At 51.7% G+C, this 16,360-nt stretch overlaps 5 protein-coding genes across 5 annotated transcripts; 2 read left to right on the forward strand and 3 right to left on the reverse strand.

Moving 5' to 3' along the window:
* Positions 1–53: 53 nt before the first annotated feature.
* Positions 54–1,575, forward strand: BU25DRAFT_395660 (uncharacterized protein). Its single transcript, XM_033704792.1, has 3 exons — positions 54–328; positions 378–1,066; positions 1,114–1,575. The coding sequence occupies exons 1-3, from the start codon at positions 114–116 to the stop codon at positions 1,497–1,499; spliced, it is 1,290 nt and encodes a 429-aa protein (XP_033560397.1). The 5' UTR covers positions 54–113; the 3' UTR covers positions 1,500–1,575.
* Positions 1,576–3,655: 2,080 nt separating this feature from the next.
* On the reverse strand, positions 3,656–4,604 carry BU25DRAFT_472483 (uncharacterized protein). The gene is made up of 3 exons (XM_033710851.1): positions 4,453–4,604; positions 4,332–4,415; positions 3,656–4,272 (listed from the first exon to the last, which is right to left on the reverse strand). The coding sequence occupies exons 1-3, from the start codon at positions 4,567–4,569 to the stop codon at positions 3,901–3,903; spliced, it is 573 nt and encodes a 190-aa protein (XP_033560398.1). The 5' UTR covers positions 4,570–4,604; the 3' UTR covers positions 3,656–3,900.
* A 2,796-nt stretch (positions 4,605–7,400) lies between these two features.
* BU25DRAFT_412043 (uncharacterized protein) lies at positions 7,401–8,240 on the reverse strand (the record flags this gene model as incomplete). The annotated part of the gene is made up of 1 exon (XM_033706701.1): positions 7,401–8,240. One exon carries the CDS (start codon positions 8,235–8,237, stop codon positions 7,443–7,445), a length of 795 nt encoding a protein of 264 aa, XP_033560399.1. The 3' UTR covers positions 7,401–7,442.
* Positions 8,241–10,018: 1,778 nt separating this feature from the next.
* Positions 10,019–11,990, reverse strand: BU25DRAFT_412044 (uncharacterized protein). The gene has a single exon (XM_033706702.1). The coding sequence runs from the start codon at positions 11,724–11,726 to the stop codon at positions 10,116–10,118; it is 1,611 nt and encodes a 536-aa protein (XP_033560400.1). The 5' UTR covers positions 11,727–11,990; the 3' UTR covers positions 10,019–10,115.
* A 183-nt stretch (positions 11,991–12,173) lies between these two features.
* On the forward strand, positions 12,174–16,037 carry BU25DRAFT_370742 (ubiquitin-protein ligase E3A). The gene is made up of 4 exons (XM_033703958.1): positions 12,174–12,449; positions 12,508–14,381; positions 14,430–14,948; positions 14,995–16,037. The coding sequence occupies exons 1-4, from the start codon at positions 12,229–12,231 to the stop codon at positions 15,894–15,896; spliced, it is 3,516 nt and encodes a 1,171-aa protein (XP_033560401.1). The 5' UTR covers positions 12,174–12,228; the 3' UTR covers positions 15,897–16,037.
* Positions 16,038–16,360: the final 323 nt, after the last annotated feature.

A 16,360-nucleotide genomic window follows, 5' to 3' on the forward strand; every position in this document is an offset into this window, starting at 1 on the left:
GACCCCAGCCCTACGCGGAAGGTACGCGACCGCTAAAAGTTCGACCCGTCATTCGATACTCCCCAAGCTTCAGATGCCATCACTCACATCAATTCGCCTTTGTCTGGCTCACGATGTTCTTAAGGACGATTCCGCGCGTTGCACCGCGCATAAGCGCACTCAGCCGATGTCAAGCACAGCCGTCACTACACAGACTCACAAAGCTACCTACAAGAACATGTAGCCCACTACCGCAGCAATTGGGAAGGCGCTACCGCTCTTCGATAAGTACACAGTTCAGAGAGCAATACAGAAAAAGCCCTGTATTGTTTCCCTTTGCAGTGGTCATGTAAGAGCCTCAACAGCCGCGCCATTACTTCCGAGCTGATGGCCACCAGTCTTTCAGTGCTTTCTGGCATGTGTCTAATATACCTTCCATGGTACTATAAGAATGTTATCATAAAGCCATACCACAATTTTCCCGAACCGGTCGCGAAGAAGCTGCGTAAAGCCCTCTTCTACAGCCGTGGGAAATGGCTCGATATCCGGGAAGCCAACAAGTACTTCCGCCAAGCTCTCGCGACGGCCGATGAGCTGGGCATGGACCCCTTCAGTGACGAGATCATGGGTGTCAAGTATACAATTGCGGCGTTGTTCGAGGACGCAGGATACTACAGCCTGGCGACAGATGTTCTTGAAATTATGAGGGCAGACACGCAGAAGTGGATGGATGAGTTCTCCCACAAGCACTGGAACGACGGAAACAGGAGCCGTGTGCTGAAGAACCTAGTCCAGATCAACCTCAAGCTTGGTCAGCTGTACGACATCAAGTATGTCAACGAGCCACAGAACGGAGGCAAGAGGCTTGTGGAGGCAGTGGAGACCGCTTTTGCGGAGTCGCAAAGACGAGAGAAGAATGGCTTATACCAGGGAGAGGGCGAGTTCTTGACGAATGAGGAGCTGGGCGGTGCGCTGGAAGCGCTTGGCTCACACTACGAAGAGTTCGGCCCTCGATACCTTGCTACGCCGCTTTTCGTCAAGGCTTTGGAGCTGTGCCCGCCGAAGTCATGTCACAGCATCATCTTGAGTAAGTCACTGAAGACTCGAAAAGTTTGGAAGCTCTGACATTCGTAGTGAACAACATCTCCACCTGCCTCAGCCAACAAAGCCCACCGTCGAGCAAGGACGCTCTTGCGCTCTCATCCGCACCCACCGACTTCCCAGTCACCAACGCCCCACCGCGCGCCGTACTTATCGATCAAGCCCGCCAATGGGCCACAAAGGCCCTCGCACACGCTGCCGCGATACCCTCGACCGATAAGACAGAAGAGTGCGACATTGGCTGCGCGGTAGCTACACATAACCTTGGAGAGTTCTATGAGATGGAAGGGAATATTAAGGAAGCGAGGCAGAAGTATGAGGAAGCCGCGAGTCTGGCGAAGTCGATGGGCTTCTCTGAGGGGCAGACGAACGCAAGAGCAGGGTTGAAGAGATTAAAAGAGCTGGAGAAGAAGGCTTGAGAGAAGATGATTGATACAATATATGTAAAGACAGCGCAGAGAGCATAGAAAGTGGAGAGGGTCATCCAAGGCGTCGACATAGCCAGGATCAGACAGAATTCAGGCGACATGTGCGTGAAGCTGACGCCCCAGCCATCGTCTATAAAAGTTCGCTACTCCTCCCATTGCACGTTCTTTTTCCATCACCAACTGCAAGAGCCCTGTTTTCAAAGTAGAACCTTACTTTGTCATGTAGCTTTGCTTCTTGCCTTTCCAAAATCTGCATGCAGCCTGCTTGTGGACGACCTCCAAAACTTTCTAGTAACAAGCGTGATGGATTGTTTTCCTTCGGATCCAAAATCCGCCAAAGACCAAGACCATAGCGCTTCTCTGTCGGCAATTCCCCCATGTTGGTGTACACGCTTTCCTGGACGGTCTCCTGCTTTGAGTACTCATACGAGAAGAAGATGCCACCAAAATGCAGGAGAGTCTCTGCGGTGCCTGTTTACTTGCATTTATGTTTTCTCAACTCTGCTCTTTACGCCACCTCTTAACTTTCTTTATTTGACATATGAGTCTATCAAAATCATACTCTTCGATAACACAGAAAACTATCACTGCTCGAAACATCCACATCGCCAAGCTTGTGTGTCTGCCTCCAAAGTGAATTCCCCGAAACGCATGTGTGGTCCTGCCTTCTGCCGCTCCTATTCTCGGCTCTGCATACATGTATTTGCAGAATCCAGGAGTCACTCAGTGCATGAAGGTTGTTTGACGCATACCTCAAAGTAGTGCAACAGATCTTCATGTCCTTGGGAGCCGATGGACTTCATTAGTACGCTTTATTCTGAAGAGGTCACCGTATCATCCAAAAGCATCTATAAGATGTTCTGTAGCTCACTTGGTCCTTCTATATTACACTCGCTCACTCTGTCGTGCATGAAAGAAAGGATAACGCGCTGCATGAGACCCCTCCTTGTCTCTTGCTCAAATTCAAGAATCAAATGCGCCGAACACATGTTCTGTCTGAAGACGAAGTGATGGAGTTTTATAAAACGATCTTCCTGCTGCTCTCCAAAAGCCAAAGTGGACCACTAAATGTATGGAGATTCAATACTTGGTTTGATAGATTCCCTGTGTCGTGCTCGGGAGAAGGAGTCCTGTGACCTAGATCAATTGAAATGAGGAGACGTTCATAATATGTGTCCCCGCGAGATCTAACCTTGGAGTTCCTATAGTTGCCAGTTCTTGTACGATGAATCCCAAAGTACCAGTGTCTTCCGATACGAGTACCTACATGCTCTGTTTAAAATGTTAAAAGGAGACTACAGTGTATCAAATCCCCTCTCGTTGCAGTAGTCACTTCCTCGCACTTATCCTACCAACTAAGAAACTGTTATCTGTTGCAGCAAGGGACCGCTGGTAGGATACGATGGAATACTGTGCTGAATTGCTATCTAGCTAGGAGATGACGATATATGTTGCGGTATCGATTGGTCCATACAAGGTCTGACTGTACCCCTGACAGGCTAGTCTAGTGTGTGACAGGTCACTGGCCTAAGGTCTGGTATATAGTCGTCATATCCCAGCTAGATAGCAATTTAGCGCAGTCTTCCATCGACACGATAGTCCTACGTTGTTGTTTACCGTAGCTATCAGTATACCACAGCGGCCCACGCCGCCACAATATATATTGGCCCTGTAACGTGTTAGTACATAACAGTCTAGGGAAGGGTGATCGGGCCTTGTACGGACCAACTGATACCGCAACAAAATCTTTGACATTTGTAAGATCGTTGAAAAAACATCTATTAAGTAAAGGAAGACTATACACGCGAAGTCAAATAAGGTACAAGAGCAGAGAAAAACACATCGCAACCACCATCCTACGCTCTCACATCTCGCAGAAGCCTAGCAGCCTCACCGTTTACCCACTCATCCAAGCCATATCTCTCATTGGCGCCCTACTTATGATCTACTACCATTTCTTCGAGTCCCTGGGCACTGAGTCCTGACTGTCTCGATACGGACGGGGTTAGCGTGCCTGGGGTGACCGAACCTCCAAGTAAGCAAGAAACCCTTAGCCTTGAACTCCTTACCATTCTTGTCGTAAGTCAACTCATCGAACTTGCCGCCCCAAGTATCGCGGTTCTTAATCTTGCACTCGGTGATCTGCGGCCACTTACCCCAACCCTTGCCGTCGAACTTGATATATCCCCACTGGTTCTTACTGATAATGGGTCCCGGAGCGCGACGCTATCGGTCGCGGCATTGCGCCAGAGACCCTCGCAGTCGATGTAGGAGGTAGTGGCATCCTTCTCGAAGTGCTTCCAGTAGGCAGTCAGCTTGTCGTGCTTTTAGTCGAGCCAGCGTCCGCTCAGAAGCTTGTTAGCGGGAGACCAGGCGCGTGCTATGAAGCATTTCAGGCCCTCGTTCGAGGCTTGGAAGTGGGTGTCGGGGTGGGTTTGGGATCCTCCGGCTTGCCAATCGACCTGAAATCCTCAGGTTTGCCCGTAGACTTGGGATCATCTGGCTTGGAGGTGAACCTCGGGTTGTCAGGCTTGCCGGTGGAACTGGGGGTGGAAGAAAGCACCGGTTTCCTGGACGGTTTCGGGTCTTCCTTGAGGCCGTTCAGGCAGGTCTTGTCACTGCCAGGATCCTTGTCGTTGGAGTAAGAGTAGCTACTCCTGATAGTGTACTCAGCATCTAGAGTGTGGTAGCCAGTGTTTACGGCGAATTCCTTGCCCCAAGCGCGGGTGTACATGGCGCAGACCTGGCCGTCAGGCTTGCCGTTCTATCACAGATGTCAGTACGGGACACAAGGACCGTTGCTCAAGCATAAGACGTGCATACCTCCACAAGAACGTAAGTGTTGACAAAGCGGCAGATACCACGGCCACCAGTCCGCTGGTTGTAACGGGTGGTCTCCTCACAGTCCTTGATACAACGAGCAGGATCGAAGGGCCTGAGTCACGGTGACGGTGTGTCCAATGTAGGACTTGCCCTTGTCGTCAGGAGTGTCGAGGGCAGCGTTGCCAAGGTCGACGCGAAAGTAACCGCCGACATTGAGGTTGTTGTTGCCAGAAGGCATCTGCACGATGGGAGTCCTGGTCGACAGAGAACTCCAGGAGTTGTGCCGAAGCACTCGTCACCGCCATGGCGGTAACGGCGAAGGTGAGTCCAGATCGCATAGCGACGATAGAACTGAATGTATTGGAAAGAATGTAAGGATATTGAAGGAGTGAAGCTAATGTGCTCTGGGGTTTCAACTGACTAGTAATATTGTACCGCTACTTATAGTTGGTAGAACGTAGAGATCTGATCGCGAGGTCCTCTAGACCAATGGGATATGAATGCATCGTTGAACTGGGCAATGTCTCGTCTAGCGCTGCAAGTATCTACTTGCAGGGAGTGAATTTGCACAGGACGTGAGTATACACGAGCCCAACAGCTCCAATCGTGTGGGCTTACTTCTTTGAGCGACTGCGAAGGAGACGGTCGAAGTGGGTTTGAGCTCGGTCGATTTTGTTCGGATGCCATGGTCGAGCAAAGTTGTCGATAGCTGTTACGTTTCTCGTGTTGTGAGATTGCCTCGATCTTGGTATCGACATGTGGTAGGCCAAGGCTGGCGTTGCAACCTGGAGAAGGTTTACTATGAGTAAAATCCTCTCTACGCCATCGTCGCCAGATCGTATTGGTGTGAGACGAAGACCGACTACGTTTCAACCATGCGTGTGATCCGGATGTCTGTTCCGGATGTCTGTTCCGGATGCTTGGCCGTTCTTAATGTTGCAGATTAAAGCTTTCTGAAGACTCCAGGGCCCAATTATCGGAAGGAACTTCGAGGCTGGAAGTTGTCAGACTAAGCGATGAGAATGGGCCACTGTCTTTCTGCTGATACAATGCATGGCTTCTAGACTGACTCTCAAAAGCTTTCGCCAGTTTGCGTGCACATCACTATCGAGGCTGGCAAAGCTGGTGAATCAATGGAAGAGTTCAGTAGTGTTCCCTGCAGGGCTACTCGCTCTGCTGGTCAAGACAGCTGGTGGACCATCGGCGGAGCGTTCTTTTATTCTTAGGGCGACCGGTGTGCGGAGAACGCATGTTTGCATGGCGAAGGTGTGGGAACGGGAAGCGGAAGATCCTCCGCCATTGCCCAGCAACCCGCACCGCCTTGGCAGGTACCAAAACATGACCTACTCAAGGCCGAGAGAACCAATTGAAGCCGCACGGTCTGGGTGGGTACCGCTGTTGGCATCGTCACAGGGGTAGATAGTTCTGCACATAATGAGCGTATATTCGCTCAGATGCTGGCGGTGCTGACTGCTCGGTGGTACATGTATAGACATGAACCTACTTCTTCCTCCGTACCAAGATCGATGGTCTGCACTGAATAAGAAGGATTCAGTGACTCTTCATTCTCCACTTCTTGGTCTTGCAGCGGAAACGGTGTCCGCTGTGGTCGATTTGGCTGAAGCACGGATGCAATCAAGACTCTGGTGGATTGGAGGACTTGCATTCGGCTTTCTCGACTCAGCCATGCGTACAGACTGACTACTGGGCTGTTCTCTTTCGTTCAAGCGTCCTTTTGATACTTCGCAACACCATCAATCTCCTGCGAAGTATTGACAACGTCATCTCATACCGTTTATCAGCAGAGAGCTCATTCACAGAAGCCATCTGTGCATATCCTACTTTCGTCAACCCTTCAGCTCCTCAATAGGGTATGATCCTCCCTGATGCAGGGAGGCCTCGCGCGCCTTCTGCCTCCTGTGGAGGTACCATGCAAGCACTCCATTTGCCGCAAGCAGAGGCACTCTGACACCAGCACCAACACCAGCGCCAATGGCTACGCTATGATTCGACGATTGAGGCGAAGATCGAGCAGAAGGGGAGGTTGACGTCGAGGCCGAGGTTGACAAGGAGGCGAAGGTCATAGACGCAGATGCGCTGGCGGGCAAGCTTGTGCTTGTTGAGAATAGGGTACTCAAAGGTAGTGTCGTGACGAATGTTGCGGCGTTCTAACTCGAACAAACTCGTGTTGACACAGTCGCATCCAGTCGAGTTGTTCGCAAAACAGCAGAAACGGTTGTCCCCACACTGCTTCATCCCCCATCCATCAACTACAGTATGTCAGCCTCATTCGCAACGCAGTCGGATCAGGACATCTCTTACAGCTGTTGCAACCAGATAAGCTTTTACTTACTGTCCACGTGCATCGGTGCAAGTGGGTTTGTATGTGTCGGTCATACCAATGTTCGTGATCTCTGGGCCTGGCTTGCAAAGACCATTGCTCACACAGATGTCCCCAGGCGCACAACACAGCCCATCCTTTGTCGAGTTCGGGTTGCAGGGCAATGCTCTTGTGGTCGTTAGTTCATTGCCATTAGAATCGAAGACTTTTTGGAGGCAACTAGAGTGTGGAGCAAGTACGAGACTATGAAGATGCAGACCAGTAGGCGATACAATGACCATGGAGGCCATTCGGTGATCATGGCCGACACTGCGACGATGAAAGAAAGTTGAGGACGCTGAGTCAAGGTGAAACTTTTGAGCGGGAAGGAGCATTGATGAGACTTGTTCCGATGTCACATTTGTACAAATGTACCTCATCCGTAAATGACGGGATGCTGACCCGACGCTGTCGCTCCGTGTCAATCAATGGGCAGGGCTGGTTGAGGTTGGAAGGCCTGATTTGGGGGCTGAGATGGCGATGCAATCCTCAAATGAGGCTCCTCGAAGTCGCGCATCTTGCGCTGACCTGAAATGATCGCTGCAGATACAGCTTCTGATTGGCTCCGGCAAATATTCGACTTCAAGATCCTGCAGATCCAGATGTCGTTCAAGCGCTCGAGTCAACAAGTTATCAGCGGCGGGCCGACCCCGCCAGGAAATCTCCGCGTCCCCGCCCCCAACGTTCTTTCTCCACCAAAGTTTGAGATGTCTTTATCAGCGCAACGGCTCTCAAACGCTATCGAGGTTGTCTGTTAATGGACACTCCGCGCCGTTGGTAATCCAACTAGCCACGACTTTTGCAAGACCTTCGTTGTTGAAATCCCACACGTCATCTTCGTGACTGTTGTTACGAAACACTCCTGACAGTGCCACCTTTTCCAGACTCGTTGTTGCTCTGATACTTCGGAAGATCTCTCGCCAGGAGTACTCTGCAGAGAGCACACTGCCTTCCCCGTCGAGCCATATAGCATTGAGCCTCAAGTCTCGCAAGGTCGAGCTGTGTCTGGTGATCAGAGACAACAACGCTTTCGGGGTCGAGTCGAAATGGCACAACGATAACTTGCGAAGCTTCGTCCATGTCACAGGACCCTCCGGCCTGCATGGCCAGAGAGGATCCTTCGAAACTTCGAAGGTATCTTGAATCTTCCGTATGGAGGTTGTCAACCCGTTTTCGCGAAGCACACGGCTACGGAACTCCAGACAAATAGATTCGAGACCATACCACCGGCTGAGAAACAGGGCGAGCCAGGCTCTGGGTACATTTGGGTAGCTCTCTTTGTCTCGAGCGCTGAGTCGAATCGTGATACTAGTCAGGTTGTTGTCAGAGTCGGCACCAAGGTCTCTGGTAGAGAAAGCCAGCATATCCAGTTCCTGTATCGTTAGGCCATCGATCCGCCATTTCTTTGCGCTGGCAGTCGCATCAAAGATGGCAACACTTAAGCTAGAAGGGAAGGAGCGGGAGAATGAATCGCCCCTCCAAGTACTGAGTGGGACGGTGACAGGTAGCGTTGCATGCTCTTGCATCTCGACCACATGCCGATGACTGAGTTGGTAAGCGCCCCTGACAACATGAATTTTTTGTAGGTTAGGCAGCTGGAGCCCAGGGTATGGCGGTTCGAGAAACAAGGTTTTGATCTCTCCGACAGCCGTTCTTTCTTCATCCAAGCGCGATATGTAAGCCATCCAATGGCGTCGGCTTGCAGTGAGTTCCTTGTATAACGCAGCTTGATCGGGGGTAACGTTTCCTCCTCGTGATTTGCAGTGTCTTGTCCATTCGTGCCAGTCCCGCACGTCGGTTCCTACCCTCCAGGCAGTTGTATCCCATATCACAGTCCGTACAAGTTTGGAGAGCTGTTTGTGTCGCCTGATGTACTTAAGCCCGGATAAACTGGCACCAGTGGTCCGAAGCGTTATAGTATGGAATAGCTCTGGTTTGCCTGCTTCTCCAAGTATCTTACTTGCCAAACGATAGTTCGGGAGGTCGTTACGGTGGACATGTCGCGCAAGGACAAGGTAGATCTCAGGTGGAAGAAACGGAACATTCGAGCTGGTGGACATTGAAACCTCATCAATATTAGAAGAAGAACCGAGCATGCGGTGAAGCACAGCGTACCATGACTTGCCTCTTGAGCTTGGTTTGTAACGGCTAGTGGATGGAGGCTTGTGGGTGTAAGGTCGATTGGCAACCTCCTCCCACGTGCAGACGCGCGTCTAGCGTGACAGGGGTCTGCCACTTGGCCTCTCTTCAACAAACATGCTCCTCTTTCACACAAACATCTTGCCCATGACGATTGTGTGTAGATGCTCCAAGACTCAGGGGTATCACTCCCTGAGAAGTCTTAGAAGCCTAACGTGCACATCTGATCTTGTGGAGAGAAGCTCGGGGTTGATCAGCACCAGTCACCTCTCAACGCGTCACCGCGTGCAGCACGCGTCTGCGTCGTTGGGCTTCGTTGATCTTGCAGGTTCAGAATCCCATCTGAACTCCCTCTTCATAGTAACATTTACTGTTCCTTATATCTACCAGATTCACCGACTTCTTTGTGTGCTATAAAAGGCTTGGGAATACGGGTGAGGGACGAGTGATCAGAGTCGATGGAAGAGGGAGAAGGTGCGAGAGAAATTGGAATGGAGGTCAGGACAATAAACGCATAGACTTGTTGGCGTGTGTTGTGTGTATGATCAGCGGGTGGAAAAGTGTCGGTAAGTGTCATTGCTGTCATTTCTGTTAGTATGCGTCCTTTTGGAAAGGACGATAAATGACGACGGGCGGTCCAGAAGCAAGTACGGATCCTTCAAAGAGGGTACACGAAAGCTAAGCTTTGCAGTGCATCTGCATGGTGGTTCTGATAAGTAATAGTGTCGACAGTATTGAAAATTCTAACACTTTCAACACTTTCAATATTGACGACGATGATGACGGAAAAGGACGACGGACATTGACGACGCAAAGTGGCAAAGTGGATCGTGACACGCTAGCGAATCGCACTAAATCGCGTGCAAGGTGCAGGTCGTCAGAAGCTATCGCGTTGCAGATTCACTCCTAGAGGCTTTCAGCAAAATTACAGTAGTCCAAAACATGCGCACAAATGGCTGTAGCCCTATAACACTTTGTTAGGATATAAGTAGCGTCTACTCCTGCCTTGATTGTGTCCCATATTTTCCAGGGCACGCGCGCCTGCGTCCAGCTTCTTCTGCCACTGGAAAGACAAGCAATGTGTGGTACCTGAAAGCTCAATCCGAATTTGAATGCCACCATTTTGTGACAATTTTCCATGTATCCCTGTGACGTTTTGCAATCAAGTCTCATTTAATGCAAATCTACCCTCGAACCTCTTAGTCTAGAACCGCATGCCCAAAAACATCAAACATGCTGGTAAACCTCAGAAGCCTGCTGACCATCTACTGTAGCAATGGATCACGGAAGTGCTTCTGGAAGTTGGCCCTCCTCTCGTTACCAGCCTGGTACCTATTCCTTGCGCGATCGGCCTGCTTCTGTTGCCTCTTCTCGAGGGTAGCAACTTCCTTCTTCTTGCTGTCGCTGACGCCGATCATGCCCAAACCGCCGTTGGCACGTGTGACAACCTCACGGCCGCCGCGACCGCGTTGCTCACCATCCTCCATCTCAGCATCGCCGTCTTCGTCGTTCTCTGGTGCGGTGAGGCGGCGCTGTGCATTCTCCATGCGCTCGGCGACACCGGGGTAGTTGTGCAGGTTCTGCCTGTAGTACTTGTTGAGCGATCTGTGGCCGGCGGTTCGGCCGGATGGAAGATGCAGCTCGTATTCGTCATGGTAGACTGCGGTAGGTGTGGCATGTGCGTGCGAGTGGAAGCCATCTGCGGCCCGGTGGGGTCGAGGGTCAGCGTGGTTGTGATGTCTTGACTTGTGGAGGCCCTTGTGGCGGTGGGAGCGGTCGATAGGGATTGCGGTGATCTCGTCTGTTGGTACACTTGAGACTGTGCTGTCGGTCTCCCAGCCCTCGTCGCCCTCGCCACTGGACATATCTGCATCATCCTCTGTGGTCGTCTTGGTCTCGCGCCGGGCTCCAAGCTTAACACCACCTCCTGTTGTCGAGGAAGAATCGTCCGATGCCTCTGCCTCGTCTTGCATATCATTGAAAGCGACCTGGTCATCGTAGGTGCTGCTGAAGTCATAGAACTCGCCTACCTCAACAAGCTCCTCGTCGCTCTCAAACGCAATCATGCAGTGACCACGATCGCGCATGTGTGTCTGGATACCAGATGCTGTGTGGACGACCTTGTGGCACTTCAAGCAAGCGTGCTGCTCGTGAATCTTGCTGTGGAGGTAGTTAAGAAGGCCCTCAGGATCAGCCAAAAAGTCCTTCTCAGGAACGAACATGCCGTGATAGCGGCCCATGTGGTGAAGGTTCAACGCCATTGTCGGCGACTTGTAGTTGCAGAACAGGCAGTCTTGCAGCGGGTCGGTGATGATCTTGGATGTGGCAACTGAGCTTCGGTCGTCTTCGGTGGGAGCCTCCTCTGTGGCACCATCCTCCAAGTTGGCGCTCTTCAACCCGTCTGTAACATCTGCGACCTCTTTATCACCAACAGTAGTAGCCTCCGACTCGGCCATGGATTCGCCCAGGGAGAACGCAGAGCTCATAACCGAGCCGTTGACCGATACTGCGTCGTCGTTCAGGCCACCCCTAGACGCCTTCATAAGGTTTGTGCGGTGCTTTTGGCTGTTCAAGTGGTTGGCGTAGGCATTTTCGCTGTAGTAGGTCTTCTGGCAGGCGGCGCAGGATTTCTCGAATGATGCCTTTGCGGCGGATGCGGCGGCGGATGCCTTGTTCGCAAGGACCTTCTCGGTGAAAATCTCAGAAGAGAGGGGAGGCAAAGACGCGACTCTACGCTTAAGGTTGTAGCGGTGCCAGTCGGTTTGCATATGCGCCCGCTGCAACTCTCCGGAGCGGAATGCGACTTGACATGTGTTGCAGGTGAAAGGGTGGGTAGACTGGATGTTGGCCTGGGTAGGCACCTGCTGGGACGCCATGATGCTGGCTTGTGGGAGTATGTGGTTACGGTTATGGGTTGTCAGGGTGAGCGCGGGTGGTGGTCGCGGAAGGGAAATGGAAGAATAATTGACTAGCAAGTGGGGGTTGTGCGGAATGGTTTTTGAGGCGTCTATGACTGGCCGAGGAGGCAAAATCTCTGATCTTGGAGGCTCGGTTGAGCTGCGGTTAGAAAGCAAGTGCAAACTATCTAATTCCTATCATGGACGGGTCTACCACGGCGAAAATCATGGAATCACACGAAGAGCCCTTGCGGCGGCGAAACGTTGGACGTCCAAAAGTTGCGCCGCCAATGACGTTTGCGAGTTTGCCAAGCGCGACCCCTGCCGCTTTGGTGGCCCCTGCAGCCTCGGATCGCATCCGCATGGCAGGTGCGGGAGCTATGCACCAAGCCCTACGGCTTCTGTTTAGCTGCGCAATGCGGTACTCATCATCATTGCTGCAGCATACATATACATAATACCCCTACGTTCGCTCTATGGTATGACCACGTCGGAAGGAGGGCCTCGACGCCCTCGAGATGAATCAAATGCATCCTCCAGCGCAGGCACTATGCCGTCTGATGTACGGACAAACGGTCAAAGACGCTCATCACCAGCACTGGAGCGCTGCCTCAGCAACGTGATCGACGTGCAAGACCCCACTCGAATAATAGAATGCTCGCAGTTGGAAAGGCAGCGCAAGTTCCAGTACCTCGTGCGCCGGTATGTCTTGGTGGTACCTGTCAACGTGCATTCATTACACATGCTAACCAAGATGCAGGTACCTGTCACAGATCTTATACGGCTGTAAGAGCGCCTATTGTGATACCTCGACATGTCTCTCACGCAACAAGCGCTGTGCCTCCAAGCCCTACCGACCGCCGACGCAGCTTACCGCACGAGCACTAGCCCACTACCTTGCCAGTCAAAGCAATCCCCACCGCGGACTGTGCCCGCATGAGCTCAAAGTGTCCCCAAGCTCTCTTGAGATTGAGGGTGCTGTTGACCTGAACACTGCAAATGGAACAGTTGAAGATAAGGACCATGCACGACGGGTTCAAGCACGCAGGGTGCAGCATGCTGTGGCACGCGCCATCGACAGTCAACATCAGACTAAGAAGGATACTAAGTCAATCGGGCAGAACGTCTATGACAGTGCCTCGCTGATATATTCGTACTCGAAGCTGTTACCGAGCCCTCTGCAGGCGCTTGACGCATTGCGCGCCTCCAATGATGAAACACGACAAGGCCACCGCACATGCAGAGCAAATGAATCAGACGTCACAGCACGTGCAAACGGGACATCAAGCATCGCTCGCCAACATTCACAACAAAACCTCCGTGCGCAGAGTCAGGCACATGCTGCTCGGGATCAGCCTCAAGTGCTCAGCAATGGGCAGCAAGTTCATAAAGTGCCATACCATCTGCCCGCCGTCGCAGATCAAGTCCAAGTCACGAAGAACACAAGCAACACATCAATCGACAGCACAGTCGACATACCGAAGATGTCAATAACGAGGACTGGCAGGAAGTCATTCACCCTCGGCGGCTCGATCATGCCACCCATGCCGAAATCGAAGGCTCCGCCAGTACTACCGCCACCTCATCAGAAGGCCACAAAGCCAAAGCAAACTGATCGTCTGGCCATACCAACCGCCGCAAACCTGAGTTGCGATGTGCTTGATCGGCTGAAAGATGAAACCCACCGCGGAAGGCAGGACCAGGAGTCAGCAACCGACACTGCTTTTGAGCATGATACATCTCGGCGACTTTCACCTACCAAAGCCTTTATCGACCGCTCGCTGTTCTATACTCTGAGTGATGCAGAGACATTGTTACAATCGTTTCATGACTCAAACAAGGCCTTCGAACGTTCGCCGCTGCCACATCTGGACTCTTCGCGCCTTGCACACTCTTTCAGAGACTGGAGTCGGCGTAATGTAACGTTGATATTTGACAGCCTTTCTGTTGCCGTCGAGGCTCTCTTCATCCGTCCACCAGCACTCGACGCACACGTTGCCGCCAAAAGCAAGCCTACCCATAGCGGTACTTCGGCAGATGGTTCCACTGGCAAGCATGAGCCTACAAATCACCCTCGCTATCTCAGTAACCATGAAGCCGCTCACATCGCGATGATATGTATTCATGCCCTGACTTCTTCCGTACCTGTCGGCTGGTCACATTCATGGGCACAATTGCGCAACCTACGTTCTTGGGGCGTTGTAATTCCAGTCGCGACTGCAGACACTGATAACTTCCTCGACCCATACATTAATATCGTTGATGCATTGGAGTATGAGCCGGCCATGAGGCTTGCTGATCGCCTGCTTCGAGGCATCGGTGCTCGAATCTGTTTTGAACACATACTTCTCGCAATGCAGACGGATGCAACAGCAGTAGAATCTGGGTCCATTGCCTGGAAAGACAGCTTGATAAGTATACTGGTTCGGCATCTTGAAGTTGTCGAGCATGTTGCACTTGACAGCAAGCGCAAGATGAAGTCAATCAGTACGACAAACAAGGAACCTGGATGGACGGTAACGGCTACGCTCATCGAGTGGCTAAAGACAATCATCATCAAGAATTGGAACGGTAAGGTTGAGGTGAACAAATGGTCCAGTGTTGGAACAGCGGTGATGCTGCTTCATGAGCTACGTAAGCGCACGTCCTCCGATGCCAACGTGTGTGAACTGACAATAGCAGACGACCAACAGCGCCAGCTCAACGTATGGTCTCGAATGTTCAGGATACCATATCTTCACGAACATATGAACGCCGTCAACGATCCAGTCGACTACCTTGGTTGGAAACTACAGCCTAACGTGTTGCACATCTTGCAGTATCCTGAGTTTCATCCAACAGACTACCTTGTCAAGTTCTTTCGAGTCATCAATCTCACCAGCATGATGGCTCAGTACGATCACACACAGCACACACAGCAGATGTTGCGACAGCTTGACTCAATCCTGCGCGAGCCATACCTGTACATGATTAAGCATCGGCTGAAAGTTACGTTGAACGACTATCTTGTTCTGGACGTCACTCGAGAGCAGCCTCTGAAGGATACACTTGATCAGCTTTGGAGACAAGAGAGAAAGATGTTGCTCAAGCCTCTGAAGGTCAAGCTTGGTCATCAGGAGGGCGAAGTTGGCCTGGACCATGGCGGTGTTACGTACGAATTCTTTCGTGTCGTGCTGGGCGAGGCGTTTGCGCCGGACTATGGTAAGCAGATCGGTGTCCATCGTGAAATTCCCTCTGACACTATTAGGTATGTTCACGATCGACTCAAAGACCCAGATGACATGGTTCCAGCCCGGCACTCTCGAACCTCTCTGGAAATTCAAGATGCTCGGTGTACTGTTCAGCCTTGCGATCTACAACGGCATCACCTTACCCGTCACCTTCCCCTTAGCCTTCTACAATCTGATGCTTAACTCACGCTTCAAGTTCATCGATGACCATACTAGCATCGACTACATTCGCGATGGCTGGCCCGACCTCGCCAAATCCTTCGAGACCCTCCTTGACTGGAAGGGCAGCGACGTAGCAGACATCTTCATGCGCGACTACGCTTTCAGCTACGAGGTCTTTGGCCAGAAAGTTGATATTGACATGACCAAGCGAGACGATGAAAACTCATCACCCGGCGAGGCACAAATAGTCACCAACGAGAACCGCGGCACCTTTGTCAGAGACTACGTTACACACCTCATCCTGCACTCCATCCGCCCTCAACTCAAAGCGTTCAAAAAGGGCTTTAACGCCTGTCTCAATCCACGCAGTCTTGAGCTGTTCACGCCCAAAACTCTCAAGAAACTGGTCGAAGGCACGCAGACTATCTCAATCCCCGAACTGCGCGCTTGTGCAACGTACGAAGACTACGACGCCACGCATCCTACAGTGAGGATGTTCTGGGAGATTGTGCAAGAATACTCGCAAGAGGATGCGACACACCTGTTGGAGTTCGTCACGGCGAGTGACAGAGTGCCGGTCACAGGCTACAAGAGTCTCACGTTCAACATCGTGCGCATGGGGAATGATTCAGCGCAGCTGCCTACCAGTAGTACCTGCTTTGGAAAGCTGTACCTGCCTGAGTACAGGGACAAGGAGAAGATGAGGAGGAAGCTGGAGTTGGCGATACAAAATGCGAAGGGCTTTGGTGTCGTGTGAGCTGGCTGTCAAGAGCTGTCGAGGGTCCTGGACCCTGCGATGTCAGGACACCCATTTGGCAAAGCGTACGGATGGCGCCGCTAACGGAGGACCTAGGCTGTGAAGTGGAACTTTAAGAGTAGAAACTAGGTCTCGATAATTACACAAAGAATTGTGTCACACTACAGCCGCCGGCGGAGCGACTATCTTGCAATCAACATGCAATCTGATGCCTACGATAACTTTCCGCTACACCCAAGCCTCGAAAGATAGTAGCGATACATAGGTCGAAGCACTTAAGGGTGCGCATTTGCGCTACAACTTCTACTATGCGACGTCAAAATTCGTTTATAACCTTATGTCATCTCGGTCCTCGATTCTCCTTCCCTTCGTCCTTTGATCAGCCTTCTCGAAGCTTTGCCGATCTCCCCGACTCCAACACTAATTCTGCCTGGATCATCCCCAGACTCGCCCCGCCACTTCGC

Source organism: Macroventuria anomochaeta (genome assembly GCF_010093625.1).
Source record: "Macroventuria anomochaeta strain CBS 525.71 unplaced genomic scaffold BU25scaffold_22, whole genome shotgun sequence".
Classification (NCBI taxonomy): domain Eukaryota; kingdom Fungi; phylum Ascomycota; class Dothideomycetes; order Pleosporales; family Didymellaceae; genus Macroventuria; species Macroventuria anomochaeta.